The sequence below is a fragment of the Carassius auratus genome, chromosome 6 (assembly GCF_003368295.1).
Source record: "Carassius auratus strain Wakin chromosome 6, ASM336829v1, whole genome shotgun sequence".
NCBI classification, from domain to species: domain Eukaryota; kingdom Metazoa; phylum Chordata; class Actinopteri; order Cypriniformes; family Cyprinidae; genus Carassius; species Carassius auratus.
In genome coordinates, this window is record NC_039248.1 from 25,800,546 (window position 1) to 25,820,500 (window position 19,955).

At 35.4% G+C, this 19,955-nt stretch overlaps 1 protein-coding gene across 3 annotated transcripts in view; it reads right to left on the bottom strand.

Moving 5' to 3' along the window:
* LOC113103988 (voltage-dependent calcium channel subunit alpha-2/delta-2) overlaps positions 1-19,955 on the bottom strand; it is a 259,966-nt gene that overhangs the window by 172,647 nt on the left and 67,364 nt on the right. For all 3 annotated transcript variants that reach the window (XM_026266026.1, XM_026266024.1, XM_026266025.1), the window contains exon 2: positions 11,516-11,597. In XM_026266026.1, the coding sequence (XP_026121811.1) occupies positions 11,516-11,596 (81 nt within the window). In that variant the 5' untranslated portion in view covers position 11,597. The remainder of the gene's footprint in view (positions 1-11,515; positions 11,598-19,955) is intronic.

Here is a 19,955-nt window from a genome sequence, read left to right on the forward strand (position 1 = left end):
ATTGTATTACCTCCCTATGCTCACATACTGCAATTTAATTTAGCCATTTAATTTAATTCTCAATAAAACTGTTTTTATTACTATATTTTAATGTTTCTTTTGTCAGACAATGGAATGAATATTATAATGACTGAAACGCGGTCCATTAAGACTACATAACCAGCTCTCAAACATTAATCTGCATTAATAAAAATCAAATACACATTTGATGAAGTTAGTGGTTGTGCTGATGTCGGCTATACTTGCTTGTAAAATAGAGTTAGAAGCAACAGAATATATATTTTTTTACCTGAAAGTGCTGCTCCTCTCTGCGCTCGCTGAACACAGCAGATGCAGAGAGAGAGGCTCGCGCTGGGAAAGAGAGACCTCGGGCACGTGCGGCAGCACCAGAGAGTCTCAGAGACTAAATAATGATTGTCTAAAAAGTCGCTAGATTTGTTGCTGGGTGCTTTTTTGGAAAAAAATTGCTAAATCTAGCAACAAAGTCACCAAGTTTGCAACTCCACTGCCCAGCGGACCGGCTTCAACCATCTCGCAAGTGTTGATAGGCTATTACTCGTGAGGTGTAACCAATCAGACATTGAGCAAGTCTGCAGAGTGGTGAATACAGAGAGGCTGCGCGGCAGCTATATCAGGCAGAACCTGATTTTACCAAGTGAGACATGTTCCAGGGACAACATTGTGATTAACCAATCAGATTTGAAGAACCAGTTTATAGATTTTGTGAAGTTTACGCTTAAAATCACTGTTTGGTGCTTGTACATCAGTGTCATTCATCTATCATTTCCTCTGATTTTAGGGATAACTCATGGTTAAGGTTAGGTTTAGGTGTAGGGATATGGTCAAGAATATATTTTTGGAGTAAAATGTTGTTCCAGGGTCAACAAAATATGTTAACTCAAAATCAGGATGTGCGCTATATCAGAGCCAGCCAAAGTAGCGCATTTTAAAATAAAATTGACTTTAATCAAACCACGGATCCGTGATACATTTTGTGATCCGTCTCGCCACTAGTGTAGTAGCACTGATTACTTTGAGAGGGGGATAAATTTATCCCCATCGGGGATAAAAATAATTAAGCAGAGGCAGGGATACATTGACCAGAAAGGGGGAAATCCCACGCGTCCCCCTGGCAAAATATACAAATATAAAAATTATTAAAAAGTCTATAATATTCTGGGTATATAAATGTAATATATTGTTAGAATTTTAAATAATTATATTGCAAGACAACACCAAGCAAAGTGTGAGCAAGTTAGTCAAGCTGTCAAATTGATTGCAAATTGATTGATTGGATGTGATAATAACACATCCAGTTTAATTTTCCATTTCTCTTTAGTACTGGGGTTTGTAACCACCACCACAGTTATTGCTGTATGATGATTTCTAGTGCATCTGTGCGTATTTGAGGAGGAGGAGATAAGATACAGGACTGATGACATCGGGGAGTTGTAGGGGGATGGTGAAGGATGAGCGAACAGTGGAAATCATCATTCTGCATTACATACAGTACAAACACAGTACACCACAGCCAGCATACACGTCTTTTGATCTCATTGTGCAAGGAATCCAGGGGAAAGAAAATGTATTTAAACAAGAAAAGTGATACAACCTTAATCTTTCCTCTGCAAGGAAACTGACACTAAAAGACAGAATGTGCAAATCCTCTTTCAAACCTTAACAAAGACCGCCTTAAAAAAACGCATGCATCATGCACAGATGGACACACACAATCTCTCATTCAAACGTATCATTTTACAGCGAAAAAAAAATGAAAAAGCCACTAGCTGCCCCCCCCACCTAATATATCTATAGAATGTACAAAAATAGCTGTACTAAGATAAGGCCAGACTTGCCAAGTAGGCAAAAAAGTTCTTGTAAGGCAGCAAAAGAGAAGTTTCACATGGGGTTTTCAGCTTCTGTGCTGTGTAATTTAAGTTTTACATCAGAGCTCTTTTAACTTACTGTTAAATCGAGAAATTGAAGACCAATCACAATTTAGAACACAAATAAACGCAAGAAATGTGACCAGAACATAATATGCAAATGACATGATGACATCATCACTGTCTGCAAGATTCTAAACATAAACTTTAAAAAAGAATCCATCCATCTACACAACGTTGGAATGAAGCCTGTACATTAAGACGCTCAATGTGAATTAACAGCTGAAATTCGCAGAGAACAAATTAACATGATTGGAGAATATCAATATCATGCTTAACGTTAAAAACATCTTAATGATGAATGCTTCTTACAAACATGCAACTTTTGGCTTCACAAGATGTTAATTGATGGACTGGAGTGTTGTGGACTACTTGTGGATTATTGTGATGTTTTTATCAGCTTATTCTGACGGCACCCATTCACCACACAGGATCCAGTGGTGACCAAGTTATGCAATGCTAAATTTGTCCAAATCTGGTTTGATTAAGAAGCAAACAAAATTTTATTTAAAATATAAATTTAAAATATACATTTTGGATGACCAGAGGGGGAATATATGTTAATGTTCATTTTTGGACTATTGCTTAAAAAAAAAAAAAACGCGTTTGAGTTGGTTTTTGAATCTGATGTTTTCTTCTAAAGAGGACACTCTGAGCTTACTAGAGTCTCAGGAGAAACATTTCAGAAACTGAAGATTTAAGCTCCATTTGCGCTCTATGTAATCTCAGTGCAGTCAAGGCAAAACAAATGAGATATTAAAGAAACCTCATTTGTGATGTTGCATTCCCATGGGGAATACCAATGTCAACTAGTTTAGTGAAAAACTTGGTGGTAGTTCACCCAAATCTGCCATGAGGGTGAGAAAATGTCGACAGAAATTTATTTTTTGAGTGAATTATGCCTTTAAGAGATTCCTAAAGGCACAAATAAACAAAGGCTGAGAGACAATCCCTGCAATCCCTACATTTAAAGACACGCTATGCACATTGAAAGAGCATGTAAACACTGATGGGTGAACCTGGTTCACGGGGTTTGCTTTAGGGTTTCATTACTCAAAGATAGAACAGTGCTCTCGGCACATTTGAGGTCTATGTGATTTTCTTTTCTTTTTGGCTTCAGGCTGCGAGAGAAAACCGAACACTGATAGTTTAGTATAAGTCAAATCTCCTTATATTTTGGGGTTTTCTGTGTTATCTTAGATGAGATTATTTCTCATAAGTCAGCAGGATGCTGTGTTTCTCCACTTAAGTCAATATCAAATGCCATTCATTTTAATCCTCTAAAAGTGTTAAAAATTTGTATTATTTAATTATAATAAAATGGTCAGAATCATTGCCCTAACATAACATGAATATAACAGAACATTTAACCAGTGAGAAATATATTTAAACTACCATTAATAAAATTTTTACTGCTTGTGAAGAAAGTCTTATTTGCTTACAAAGGTTGTATTTATTTGATCGAAAATAAAGCAAAACACCAATATTGTAAACTATTACAATTTAAAATAACAGTTTTCTATCTGAAAAAAAAATTTATTCATTTTTTTTTAGCTGAATTTTCAGCATCATTACTCTAGTCTTCAGTGTCACATGATCCTTCAGAAATCATTCTAATATGCAGGTGTGTGTGTGTGTGTGTGAATATGGGTGTGTGTGAACAATTCATATATAAAAGATGATTTCAAATTGCTGCTGTCAGCTGAAGCCTGAAGCTATGATTATAAAGACCACTGAGAACAACCCCCCCCCCCCACACACACACACCTGCATCATTTAGCTTTAGAAATCAAGCCTGTCCAGAAGAAAATGTAACTGCTACATCTAAATGCCTTGGAAGAAATAATAACACTAACCATTAAACTGTGTAGAGCCATAAAATCAATGTGGATAGCAGCTCAGATCATTTGCTTTTCAATGAGAAACACCGGAGATCTCCTCTGAGACATTACGATATCTACTGTGGTCTTTTCTCAAAAGAAACATCTGAGACTTGAGATAAATTGACAATCATATTCAATGTTAATCGGCAGGTGGGTTTGCCACATGCTAATCAAATCCTATGGAATTATATTCCGGACTTTATTCAAAAGGAATTGCAAATGGCATTTGCGTTTTCAATTTGTGGACGCATAAAATGTGACATAATCCAAACGCAAATACAAATCGCGCATCACCGTTTGCATTTTCGTTTAAGCGAATGCACAGTGTCTGCCAAATTTAAAATGGAAATGCAAAATCTGTTTGCAATTGTGTTTCCCATATCTTATGAGCTATGAGCCTGTCATATTTAAATAGCAATATTAATTACCACATTGCCTTTTCACTCTCTCTGCACTGTGCATGTAAACTTCCAAAACTCAAATGAAATCACAATTCCTTTTGCATTTGCATTTCCAAAGTCTACACAGAAACCTGTCAATCAAGTTACAGGGGTGGGGCCATTTTATTGGGCGTTTTGGACGTTTACATGCACAGTGCAGAGAGAGTGAAAAGGCAATGTGGTAATTAATATTGCTATTTAAATATGACAGGCTCATAGCTTGTAAGACATTGGAAACACAATTGCAAACGGACTTTGCATTTCCATTTTAAATTTGGCAGACATTGTGCGTTCGCTTAAACGAAAATGCAAACGGTAATGCGCGATTTGCATTTGCGTTTGGATTATGACACATTTTATACATCCAAAAATTGAAAACGCAATTGCAAATACAATTTGCGATTCCTTTTGAATAATGTCCGCAATATCATTCCATAGAAATCTATGATGTTGATGTTGAAAGTGAAAGTGGCAGTGACATTCAGCCAAGTATGGTGTCCCATACTCAGAATTCGGGCTCTGCATTTAACCCGTCCAAAGTGCACACACACACACACACACACAGCAGTGAACACACACAAACCATGAACACACACCCGGAGCAGTGGGCAGCCATTAATGCGGCGGCACCCGGGGAGCAGTTGGGGTTTGGTACCTTGCTCAAGGACACCTCAGTCGTAGTATTGCCGGCCCGAGACTCAAACCCACAACCCTGCACAGATCAAGCACCATTTACAAGCCAAAACAGTCCAAAACTGATCTGAGGAATGATGATGAGAAAGCATTATTATGCACTTGGTTTTAGATCAGAAGTGATGGTTTAATTTTAAAACTTCTTAATGATGGATTTGTTTCTTATAAACGCGCATCTTTTTCTTTTACAAGACATTGAGTGATGAACTGGAGAGGTGTGGATTACTTGTGGATTATTGTGATGTTTTAATCAGCTGTTTGGACTCTCATTCTGATGGCACCCATTCACTGCAGAGGATCCATTGGTGAAAAAATGATGTAATGATACTTACTTACATTTTAGAGTCTAAATACATTTTTTGAAAATGTTCACTATTCCTTTAATCTGATATATAAAGTTACACTACATTTTAAGCGTTGTGTTACTTCAAAGAGATGAAATAGAATTAATGACATAACATGTGATAAAGCTTTCTGCAGACTCGTGGCTTGTGCTGTATTACTTTAGGCGGCATCAGTAGCAGTTACAGTATTATTAGCTGTGACACGTCAGTTTGAATTATGCATGGTCTCCAGCAGAAAGCAGGCAGAGATCAAAGGTCATGGAGGGCAGCTTTATAGCGTCGCTCTCAACAGTTCACATTACTCCAATATGAGTCCTGACTTCATCCTAATTAAGTCATTCAAAACACTAGCGTCTGGCTTGAATTAGATTTTTTCTATTTATCCATCGGCATATTACTACTATTCTTCTAATTATCAATCTGCTGCTTTGAAACAATGTATTATATAAAGCGCTACAGTATATAAGTAAAGGTGACTTGATTTGATAAGTTATTTCATGTTATGAGCAAATTAGAATAAGGTCACAGACAATCAGCTAATCAACTCAAAACACCTGCAAAGGTTTCCTGAGCCTTCAAAATGGTCTCTCAGTTTGGTTCACTAGGCTACACAATCATGGAGAAGACTGCTGATCTGACAGTTGTCCAGAAGACAATTATTGACACCCTTCACAAGGAGGGTGAGCCACAAACATTCATTGAGAAAGAAGCTGGCTGTTCACAGAGTGCTGTATCCAAGCATGTTAACAGAAAGTTGAGTGGAAGGAAAAAGTGAGGAAGAAAAAGATGCACAACCAACCGAGAGAACCACAGCCTTATGAGGATTGTCAAGCAAAATTGATTCAAGAATCTGCGTGAACTTCACAAGGAATGGACTGAGGCTGGGGTCAAGGCATACGGACGTGTCAAAGAATTTGCTGAACCACAGGCAACGTAAGAGTCATCTTACCTGGGCTATTGAGAAGAACTAAACTGTTGCCATTGGTCCAAAGTCCTCTTTTCAGATGAGAGCAAGTTTTTTTATTTCATTTTGGAAACCAAGGTCCTAGAGTCTGGAGGAAGGGTGGAGACGCTCATAGCCCAAGCTGCTAGAAGTCCTTTAAGTACAGTGTTAAGTTTCCACAGTCTGTGATGATTTGGGATGCAATGTCATCTGCTGGTGTTGGTCCATTATGTTTTTTTTGGAAACCAAAGCCACTGCACCCGTTTACCAAGGAATTTTGGAGCACTTCATGCTTCCTTCTTCTGACCAGCTTTTTGAGGATTTGGCACCTGCCCACACTGCCAGAAGCACCAAAAGTTGGTTAAATGACCATGGTGTTGGTGTGCTTGACTGTCCAGCAAACTCACCAGACCTGAACCCCAGAGAGAAACTATGGGGTATTGTCAAGAGGAAAATGAGAAACAAGAGACCAAACAATGCAGATGAACTGAAGGCTACTGTCAAAGAAACTAGGGGTGTGCACGGATAGTCGAACATTCGTTCTGCTGTAATTATTCGATAAATAAAAATGATCTTCAAATGTTGCTATATTTTTGCTTGCTGTAATAAAAAAAAAACACAATAAAACCTAGTTCGGTCACTTTCTGTGATTCTCTACCGCATATCTGAAGATGTCTGTAAGCGAAAAATAATTAATGAATGAATAAGAACTGCAGTCTTTTACAGTGCTTCAAAAATGCTTTGGAGAATCACAGAAAAAGAACAAATTCAAGAACATTGTTGCGGCATATCTCAAGCAACGAATTATGACCTCTAACTTGGAGAATGCAGGGAAAAGTCTTCTTCTTATGTCCACCCTAGACCCTCGGCACAAACATCTCAGGTTCCTCAACGCAAACATGAGAGAAGTAAGAAAAAAAACTTCTTGAACATTATCAGAGCATTTGGCACGGATGCAGCCGCCACCACCAACGATGAAGAGGATCCGGCAATGCCCACTCGTCGGAAAAGGGCTTCCAGACCACCTCAGCAGTGCCACAAACTGATCACCTCCATGCCACGCCAAATTGAGGCAGTAATTAAAGCAAAAGGAGACTCTACCAAGTATTGAGTACATGTACAGTAAATTAACATAATCTCCAGAAGGCCAACAATTCACAAACATTTTTTTTGGTCTTATGAAGTATTCTAATTTTTTGAGATAGTGAATTGGTGGGTTTTTGTTAAATGTGAGCCAGAATCATCACAACTAAAAGAACCAAAGACTAAAACTACTTCAGTCTGTGTGCACTGAATTATTTAATACACTAGTTTCACAATTTGAGCCGAATTACTGAAATAAATACTTTTCCACAACATTCTAATTTATTGAGATGCACCTGTACACTACTCTATGTTTAACGCTATTCTTCTTGCAAGCCGTGGTATTTTTACTTCAGGACAAGCAAATCTAGTTCATACTTCTATCTGAATCAGAGAACAGCATGCATTCTGCAGCACTTTCTAAACCTTTTCTTGACTCAGTGTCTATTTCTGTCTCTTACACAAAACACACAACAGTACAGGTATCCAAACACCCAACAAACACATGCACGAACACAAACAGCTGGCTTCAGAGGTAGAGAAAAAAATAATTTAAACAAGAAACAGATAGACTTAGGACAAAGCATAAAATATGCAGATGACTGGCTCAACATGAGCCGTCATAACCTTGAAGAGGAGCCCAGAAACGGCCACACGAGTGTGTTCTATTTATAGCTGCGCTGCTGAACTAAGTGTAGGAACACTTAGGGAGTGTGTGTGGGAGTAAAGCTGCATGACTGCTTATCTAACATCACTGAATAAAGACACAGAGAGAGATGGAAATAGAAACAAGAGAGAGAAGAAAAGGAGCAGCGCTTTCGACGTCCGTTATATTTAATTTCCAGAAGCAAAGTTAATCAGGATGGAAATGATGCAACTGAAAGGATGTTCATGTATCTCAGGGGTTCCCAAACTCTTTTTGTCAGCGGAATCGCTTTCATCTAAATTATTTAGTTGGAAAATGTTAGCTTCCAAGTACATACACAGAAAAAAAATTGTCAAGTTAAACAAAATGTGCTTCATATGCAGCGTTTCCCACAAAATAAGATTCTACTTGCGGTGGTGTGGTGTTTGGGGACTGGGGAAGGGGGGGGATTAAGTTAAATATATCATATATTTTTAGTGACAAGTACATATTTGCCATTGCCAACACTTCGTGTCAGATACCTTAAAGGGATAGTTCACCCAAAATGAAAATTCTATCATCGTTTACTCACCCTCAAGTTGTTCCAAACCTGTATGAGTTTCTTTGTTCTGTTGAACACAAAGGAAGATATTTGGAAGAATGACAGGATCAAACAGAACTCGGTCCCCAATGACTTCCATAGTAGGAAAAAATATATACTATGGAAGTCAATGGGAACCGAGATCTGTTTGGTTACAAACATTCTTCCAAATATCTTCCTTTGTGTTCAGCAGAACAAAGAAACTCATACAGGTTTGGAACAACTTGAGGGTGAGTAAACGATGATAGAATTTTCATTTTTGGGTGACCTATCCCTTTAAAGACAATGTTATTGCTAAATTGCTATGCCATTGCTACACTTTCTATGCTATGACTGCTCCACAGACTTCTTGTTGCAAATTTTGCTCAAATACATACACACAAACCTGGACCTGGAGATGGACACACACACACACACACACACACACACAATCAAACTCACAAACTTACTGACACACTCAAACACAAGCTCATACACTCAAACATTCAAAAAGACTCACAAACACACAGACTCAGACACACACAGGCTCACACACACACCAAACTGGACCTGGAGGTGGACACACACAGACTCTGACACACACACACACACACACACAAACCTGGAGATTGAGGTGGACAAAAACCAACACACACCAACCTGAACCTGGAGATAATAATAATATAATGTCTAGTCTGGTGGCTGTGATATATATAAACCTACCGACGTCCATTGCCATGATTTTTGGAATGACTGATCGCGAGAGGAAAAAAATGATGTTTTAGTCGCATAACATTGGTTAATGGAAACGTAACCAAAAGTATTGTTTTTTTCTTCTTCATGCTTTACATTTTAACTAAACTTTTTTTTTAAAGACACAACACTATATTTGGACAACACTATATATTTACTCAGAATATTTACAGGAAATTTATACTCAGAAGTTGACATTACCCCAAACAGGTAAAGCTATCAGCCGATACTGATCATCTCAAAATGGCATCAGACTATCACTAGTCCAAACCATGTTTACTGAGTTTATCTATCCAGAGGTCTGAATAACATCTGCTATCTGAATTTTCACTAGGGTTAAGAATTTGTGTTCAGCTTGCATTAAGATCGTGATCTTTCTGATTCCTTCTTTCTCCATTTCTCTCATTTCCATCCGAAATATTTCCAACTCACCTGCTTGCAGTTTTTCAAGCAAAATGTATTCAAGATTGTTGCACGCTAAAAGCGGCAAGTCCATTCTATTTACTTTATCCAAAATAACTTTGAGTTGCAAAAAAAATGCTTAGAATTCATTTGCAAGATTTTTTTTTTCCAGAAGGGGTGGGAAAAGAATATCAGAATAAACTGGGCATGAAGAGGAAAGAGAGAGTGACGAAGGAAAGCAATCTTGTTAGCAGGCCGCCGTAGCCCAGGGAAGACTTCTATCAGATGCACATATAGGGAGAAGCATTCATTTAGAAAATGGCTTTTTCTGCACATGCTGGGCCATTTAGCACTCCCTGTGACGACTCCTGTTTGGGCCGGAGATAAATGCGCTTCCACAGACTCATACACACACACACACACACACACACACTCACACTCCGACCATAGACTCAGCAACCTTCAGCTCCTGAGAGTGCAAACACAAATTTGCATGCCTTCAGTGTCCCAAACTGATTTTCACACACACACATATATATCAATGGACAAATTACAATATGTTTTGCCCTCACAAATAGCTGAGAATGTTTCTCCTCCCTATCAGTTACTCTGCTGTATGTGCCAGCAGAATATATTTAATGCTAACAAACAAAAACCGCCAGCGCTTGAAAACAGAAATAGTCTGAGATATAATTTACTGGAAATTATTTGTTAATATTTAAATATAGATTTAAAATGGTATATATACATAAATGTGTGTGTGTGTGTGTGTGTGTGTGTGTGTATCATATTTTAGTGTATTTTTATTATACTCACATATTACTTATTTTAAATTTTCGTATTTTTTACATCTCACTGCTATTATTATTATTATTATTATTATTATTATTACTTGTATTACTTGTATTTTAGACAGTGATAATGATACAACTATTCAGCATTTTATATATTCTTATTTTAAATTCTTCTTTTCACTGAAATAAAAATAAAATACATTTTCATGGTCTCAGACTTTTTAAATACTGACAAATTATTTAATGCAATTTAATAAATTATACAGAATACTCATTTAACATGTGAAACAGACATGTGAAATAAATAAATCTGAACTATTTTGTACTTTTTTGTACTTGTAATTGTATTATGTCTCACTGTTTAAGCCATTACCACTGTCTCAAATTATAAAATTATTATTATTTTTATCATTATTATCATTATTATTATTATCAAACAGTTCTAATTATTATTTAACACACACACACACACACACACACACACACACACACACACATATATATATACCTATAGGCAGATATACAGATCATAATCTAGTTTGTAATAGAAAAATGCATTAAAATAATAAATTTTCCTGGTGTATTTAAATATGAACAAATTCACAATTTCCCAAATAATACAGAATACTCATTTAAAAAGTGAAACATACATGTAAAATATTGTATTCAAAGCAACATATATTTAATACTTAAGGCTTTCAGAAACTACTGTGAAATAAATCATTGCTTAGGGCCCAATACTATGTGACCGCTGTCAACAGAAAATGATTGTTATGAAATGTCACCATTGAAACGACCACAAAGAAACACTGCTATTACTGTAATCATCTTATGTAACCACTGTTATCATTACATCAGTAACAAGTTAAAGCTTCCTCCTAGGGCACCACAACAAAGGTAAATAATACAGTGTGAATATTATGGTCTCTTCCACACTACCACAGAAGAGAGGTGCCTTTGCCCTACAGCTCTGAAACTACACAATATTTGTCCATCTAGTGTAAAACAAGTTAAAGAGGTTAAACTTACTCCTTTCATTTGCTGGACTCCGGTGACGAGCTGCAGCACTTTCTCCAGTTCCTTCTCTATGCGACCTGCCCAGTGCATCATCCTGTTAGACACAGAGAGCACTGGTTAACAGCAATGCAAATGTGCAGTACATCACATAATGGCTAAACCCCCATTTACATACTGGACTATCGCTCCTATATAGTGTGTGGCAACAAAACAAAAAACTCAACTAAACAAAACAGAAATGTGATAAAATTGGAATGACAGCACTTTTTTTTCCAGCTGTCCAAGAGTTGCAAAAAAAAAAAAAATCTGACAGTGATTCTGTATCAGAAAACCGACAGTCTGTTACATACTGCAGGGGTGATAATTCACAATTAATGATATTGATTTTATTTTTACTGTGACCTTGTATGTCCCAGGAGCTCTATATTTATATACTGGTTTTACAGACAGTGTGACATTTCATAAAAAGCGTAATATCTACTAGAGCACATCTGCAGTCACGAGGTGTTTTAACATTCAGTGTTCAGGAAACTGATGGAGAAAATTACAGGGGAATTTCAGCAGTGTCACACAAACCTTATAACGGTTTTATCTGCTCTTGCCTAATAGTCAGAGATTTGCAACCACGGCCCGGGGTCAGAAATAACCCTTATCTGTGTTACACAGCCTGAGAATAGCCCCCAAAGAAATGCTGCATATGTGTGTGTGTGTGTGTGTGTGTGTTTCTGACTGAGCATACTTATTTAATTGATAAGAATGACTGAACCCAGCTATTCTATTAGCATTTAATAATATAATGTGTTTCAAAATAAATACATTATTTCTTAAGAGTGCACATTGCAATTTTTCTGTTTTTACCCCATACACTGGCATCCAGTTGAACTCCAGAAACGAGATCGTGAACCAATCACTCTGTGAACTGGATCAACTGATTTACTAAAAAGATCATACGCAAAAGAACAATTAATTCGCCAAATAGCTCTTGCTTCATATTTCATAATTTAAATGAATGAACGAAATGGTTTGTGGATTGTCATCACATTAAGTTGTTGTGTCACTTTAAAATACTGACAATATTAGACAAGAAATTGTTGAAAAATGAATGTTTTATGAAGGTTTAAAATAAAACTAATAATAACATTTTAAATATAATAAAACAATAAAAATATTTTTTAATGATTAAAATCAAATAAAATAAATAAGTGCTTTTTTTATTCATCCATTCATCACAAAACTCTGGACTTTTATTAGTTCCTAGGATAGCAAAGTCCATTAAAGGAGGTACAGCTTTTTCACATTTGGCTCCCAAACTCTGGAATAGCCTTCCTGATAATGTTCGAGGTTCAGACACACACTCTCTGTTTAAATCCAGTTAAAACACACTAAATCTGTTCAGCCAAGCATTCACATAATGTATCTCATAACCTTGTTCTTCAGTTACATCTGATCAAATGCACATTTTAATTCTTTTGTTTGAGTTGAACACATCATTTTTTTGCTTAGTTGGAACAGCAGCTACGCTCATTTTTTTAACCTTCTTGGTTTCTACTAAGAATTACACAATCTTCAGTCTGGATCCAGCCCTTACAACCTGAGATGACCGAACACCTGAGAAGAGATGATGCTAAACCCTCCCAGAAGACCTCAGATGATGCCAACCCTAAGATGCCAACTACCAGATTTTGCTATAATGGACATCAGCTTGAGATAGTCACCACTGAAAAACTATTACTAAATATAATTTAGAATCTTTAATTTTCTGTAAAGTTGCTTTGCAATCATTTGCATCGTGAAAAGCGCCATAAAAAATATACTTGAATGGAATTGAAAAATATTATAGATTAGAAGTCAAAAAAATTCAATCAAGTATTTTCAGACAGACAGCAGGTTTTTATGAGTTATCAGAATTTGACAGTGATTTTATATCAGAAAAAAAGACAGTGATTTTTATATCAGTGATTTTATATCAGCTGAATAGTTGTACAATTAATACAAATGCTTTTATTTAGACTGTGACCCTGTGACTTTGAATGTCCCAGCAGGATGAAGAACAGCTTACAGATTTGCAAAGATGTTGCATGAGTAAATGATGAACTGTCACTTTAAGAAAGTAAACCGGCTCAGTTTGGATTCATCTAGACTTTAATCACTACCCTTCCAAACTCTCATCTGCTCTTTCTCCCTCTCTCTGGCAATGTGCTGCTTGGCTGTTGGCAGGTAAGAGTGGATGTGTAAGGAGCCCGAATGATAAAGAAAGCCCGGTTCTGACAGGAGTGCCTCCCTAAGCAGCAACAACATTTACTAACTGGGCCAAACCCGAATGAAGCGATCAAACGTCCACAGATCAGAGCTGTATATCTGCCTGCAGCTCCTAAAGCTCTTAACACAATGAGATTCAGCAGAAGAGAGATGGACAGAGAGTGGAAAGGAAGAAAATGCTTTCTTGGGCCAGGAACGTTATGAACAAAAACACAGAGGTGAATGAGCTCAGGCGACAGCTCTGCATGTCTGCAGCTTGCTGTATGTACTTACAGGGATAGTGCAGACTAAACTGAATCATCTGGCATCATTTACTCACCCTCAACTTGTTCCAAACTTGTATGACTATCACGAAACATAAAACATGCTGCTGTTTTAAACATTTCTGGTTTATAGTCATATGATAGATCTGTGTGAGGAACAGAATGAAATGTATTATTCACTAAAAGTCATCTTCACCATTTACTTTCAGCAGAACACTACAGTGTATTGTAAAATTTAAATTACAAAAATAAAATGTAAAATTGTAATTATAAAAAAAAAATATTTATTAATATGAAACATTTTATTTTATTTAAAAATAAAAAAACAGTTTTTTCCAACTGTGTAAAAATTGAAAAGGCAGCAAGAAAGAGTTAATTAAAAACAAAAATAAGGAATTAATTAAATTAAATAAAAAGGAATGTCACCAACTCTCCAGGAGTTGACAAAGTGACTATAAAAATAAAAATAAAGAAAATAATAAAAATCCCCAAAAAATAAAAAAATAAATAATAATACATTCTTATTTTATTTATTTTTTTAAATCTGATAATCTTGTTATTTTTGTGGTTTTATTATAGTTTGAAAATGAGAAATTACCTTTAATAGTATAACACATCTACACACAAAAAAAATTATTCCATTGAAAACAGACCAGTTGAAAGATATGAAAATAAATTAAATAGCCTAAATAAAGTTTATCAAGAAAGACTCATAAAAGGAAAAATATATGTATATTATTAATGTAAGTATGCATTTATTTTATTTTAACAAACACAAAAAATTTATCCTGAGAGTAAAAAATATATATACATAAAGCTGATGTGTTAAATTATGTGGACAGTCCTTTTAAGAAACAATGAGGCACCAAATCAAGTTATAGACAGAAGCTCTATCTTACTAGAGCAGGTATTCGAGTTCAGACAGAACTTGAAGATTAAATATAATGGATGTCCACATTACCTAAAACACACCCACCTATGAGTAAATACACAAAGAAATGACTGGCTTTTCTAATACACAAATCTAAACTAAAAGCTTTAAGGGCTTTTAGCACCTACATCTCAATGTACACCGAGCTGGGTAAAAAGCACTAAGAAACATCGACTGAGACCAAAGTAATGGCATGCATAAATGCAATCGTAACTTCATTCAGAACTGAGTAAACCTTAAAACACCAGCAAATAGTCCAGTGCTTTCAGATCATTGATTTCAGATATTTTCTGCAAATCCAAAGAAGCTGTAACAACATCTATCTCCACCATCAGACAAGCAACATGGTCATTTGTCATTGAATGTTAGCACAGAAAAAGAAATGTCAACGTGAAATGTCAGCTTCATCTGAATGACAAGGATAGGAAGATCAGCTGGAGAATGATTCATGACGGCAACAAAGAAAACACTTCTCCACAGCTGCTGTCTAATGCAGTTAAAGCACTGTTTTCCTCATAAGCAAGTGACAAATCACCATGTTTTGTAAGATATAAGATTTACAACAAAGTACATACAGCATTTTATTTCTTTATGGTGCCAAACAACACATAATAAACTACTTTCTTAATGAAAATTTAGAAAGTGCTAAATTATGCAAAACTCACAAAATGAAGTCTCAAAATCCAAATGAACCAAACAAGATCGACTTGAACAAGACCTCAATAAATGTCGCGTGTTACCTGATCTACAAATGCACAGATAAATTTTTGCAAGAGCATTTTATGAAACATTAATGCAGAACAGAACATTTTCATTTGCAATAATGTCTGTATTTGTACAAATTACTGCACAATCATTTAATCCCGAATTCCACACACTCAAATTGAAAGGCACTTTCATGGTTGCTAAGATACATGCATAAAATGTATGTAGCACATGGATAATTGTGCATGCATCTATTAATCATTCTGAGTCTAATTCATCCCATACGGGGCAAACAGTGTGAGCTTTTGTTTACAGTAGCAAGTTGGTATGGAAAAATTTTTTTTTTGAAAGCAACATGGCAGAGGAGACATACTGTACTGTGCTGTTTTCTTTTTTATAACCACACCTGAACGCTGCGACTCACATTTTTAGATGCAAAGACTCATTTGTGTGAACAGCCCCTAAGATAAACTTTGTGCAAGGCGTCCCAATCCTATAATGTCAAAAGGATTTATACAGTTTATTGCATAAAGAACCTTTTTATTCTGTGAAATACGAACATTAGTTATATGTTCATATTTAATTTTGTTCAATTTCTATTGTTACATAATTTTTTTAAATTACAGTACTATACTGTAAGATGTAATTTTTTACTTATTTATTTTTATTTATTTAATCTGTTGACCTTTTCATCTTTTTATGTATTTACTTAAATTTATTTATTTTAACAAACTGTCTATTTATTTTAATCTATTTTTACTTGCATACTTATTTCAATTTTATTTTTTTGTTCTGGTTGTGTTCAAGTGAATCTATTGTCTTGCATCTCAGTCCTAATTCTGATCACAAATAAAAGTGCATCATAATATCTTTATTGCCAGACAGCTTGTGTCCAAGGCACAAACATGTGAAAAGTGTGTTCAAGTATGTTCTAGCAGTTTTCTAGTAAAGCATGGCGCTTACATCATCAAGGTCATGGGTTCAATTCCCAAGTAATACATTAAGAATAAAATATCTTGAAAGCAATGGATAAAAGACCTGTCAATGCAAGCTTGCATGCATACTTATAAATTAGGGGTGTGTTCAAATCAATAGTCCTAACTATGAGAACATGGTATTAGTAATAATGAGAAAACAAGCAGCAGTTACTTATAGTAAATTCGATTTGAAGGCTACTTTGGTTTAGTGTCTTCTTACAAAATATCCATTAGAGGTTGATTCGGTTAAGTCAAATGTCTTTTGGCAGCTGAGATTCAATTCACTCAAGGAAAAATAAAGCCAATTCAATCTGTGGCCAACTCAGCATCTTTTGGGCAAGAACAAATCTCCAATAGTTTGCTAAGATTTAACCATAAAAACATATGTTGAATCAAATAATGGAGAAATTTTCTTTAGCTTTCCCCAAAAGTGTTTTTTTCCCCACGAGACCAGTCTCTGACTCACTACTTCCTCTCACGTTTTATGCTATTCAAACGTAATTAACCAAACTAAGCCAAACACTGTTATTATATGTTCGTACTGTGACCTCAGAAACTCCTGATGCAAAGACAAGCTGCTGAGCCAGTGCAGAGGGAGATTCCTGTAATCTATCGATCTGATAGTGACAGATACACAGGAAGGGAAGAAACGAGATCAAGCGTGTTTAGATTACACACCTCCTAATGAAAGATCTAGGGGGAGATGGTAATAAATGGTTTCGCTGCTGAAGGAAGTGTCAAAACGAGAAAGGTCACAGAGGGAAAAATAAAGGTTTTCAGAGCGAGGGAGTACTGATGCTAACTGCTAATGACAACACCTCCAGCATGTGCGGGAATCTAGAATTGCTCTTTTATACTCACAAAATTTGCCAGGTCATGCTTTAGGACTCCATCATCCAAACAAATTTATATAGTGCCTGACCATGATATACTAGCAGATTTCTTTCTTGCATTGTCAACATATCCTGTTTCTAAATTTGTGAATTATATTTGCTTTACTATATACAACTTTATTATTATTATTATTATTATTATTATTAATATTATTACATACTACTTGTAGAATTTATATTATATTACTATTTATATTAGCATTACTAATCCTATAATTTTATTTATATTATTATAATATGAAACTGTCAAAAATACATTAGACACTAGAGTTGTGCCGATAGACGATAGTATCAAGCTCCTCTGGCTCCTCCCAGTGTCCTACTGCCATTTGCAGAAATTAATCCGCTCCCGGTAAGAAACAACCAATCAGAGCTGCGGTCCGTAACTTTGTTTGTGTTCAAAATGTAGAAAAATGTATGTAATAAGCGAGTACACCATGAATCCATTATCCAAACCGTGTTTTTAGCTTGTCCTGAATCACTAGGGTACACCTATAATAAGTGTTTATATTCGGACTATTTTAGATTGCTTCGGGGATACCGCGGCGGAGTAACCCAGTACCTTTGTGATTCTTCATAGACATAAACAGAGAGAAGTAGATCCGGCTACGATGTTCTTCCGCAAGACGCAAGCAGTTCTGTTTATTAACCGCTAGAGCGTCAAAAGTTACCGACTGCAGCTTTAAATACAGTATTTTTTGTTATGTTGTCCCAAACCTTTATTAATTTTTTTCTCGTGCTGAAACACAAAAGAAGATATTTTGAAGAATGTGGGTAACCAAACAGTTGCTGGTCCACATTGAATTTGAGTTTCTTCTTTTTTGAGATTCTTCAAAATAATTTTTTTTATTTTCAGCAGAATAAAGAAACTCTTTTAGGTTTAAAACTAAATTTGAGTGAGTAAATGATGTGATAAAAATAAATCACTATTTTTATTTTTTGGGTGAACATTTCCTTTAATGTTAATAAAACACCAAAACACAAAGAGGAAAATCCCTCACTACTCAGAAACTTTAATACAGTTGCTTTAATAGGAAACAATATATAAAGAGTTTGGTTCTGAAACGCTATAAATCCATTTTGACCAATTTAAGTAAAAATGTGATTTCTTTACCAAGAAAGTGGAAAGAAAAAAAACAATATTTTCTGTTTCAAACACATAGCACATACACATAGCATCTTTAGGTTATAACTTATAATAACATAAAAAATTCTAATCCAGATTTAGATTTTCAAAGATTTATTAGATTTATTTTCCCAAAATGCAATAAATCCATGATAGATTTTTTTTCCTTTTTTTCAAAATGCAATAAATCCATTGAATTTGATTGAAACTGAAAATAAGTTATTTTTCATATTGAAAATACACAACATAATAAGTTGATCCACATATGACAGCCTTTGAACTTGGTCAATACTAATCTTATATACAGGTACTGGACTAAAAATACAATCATCAAGTCATCGATCTCAAAATGAATTCAGTGCTTGCTATAAATTAATTACAACAATAAAATATAATTTCATCATTAATAAGAAAAAGGAGAATATCACATTAGACCACAGAAATTCCAAAATGACATACCCCTTACATTCAGCTTCCAAAATTGCATTCATCTTTGCCATGTTACATTCATTTTAGGGTTGTCACGATACCAAAATTTCAGTATTCGGTACCGATACCAGTGAAAATCCACAGTTCTTGGTAACAATTTTGGTTCCAAAGCAAAACACAAAAATATGCTGATTAAAATAAAAAGAAACACTTTTTATCACTAAAAATAAAACCAATGCCATTCTTTATACTTATTTACAATTGTGTTTAAAGTTTTTCTACAAGTAATATAATTATGAAAAACAGTAAACAAAAAAGTATCACCCAAATTTTATCTGTCTTTTAACAACCCTCTACGCTCACCTTGGCAATATAATTGCCATTGGCTAGTAAATTTTTCAGTTTACTCGCCAGACAACAAAAACATAAATGTCATTAATAAAAACACTAACACTGACAAGCTACACTATCACGTTCATAATCGACTGCGATTCATCTAATGAACGCGATACTGCATAGCTTGTCTGTGAGCTACGACTCTGTGTAATAAGAGCCACTCCATCTGAAAGCACATAATGGAGATTTACCAATACTATTAATAACAGAATTGACTTTATTGATGAGATGCACATGACAATCAACCTATTTATTGTGCAGCCCTTGTTTGTTGATCACAAAGTACAAAGTAGATGAGGAAAACTAGGATGCCAGGTGTATTCAAAGTGCAGCATTAATGTCTAGAGTGCGAGGAATGGTGCACTGTGATTGGTTGTTACTGTTTACAGTGCGTGGAATGGTGCGGTGTGATTGGTTGAAAGGATATATCACATTCTGCAGAGAAGGGAGACTGCCATTTGTCGCCGTTTGGA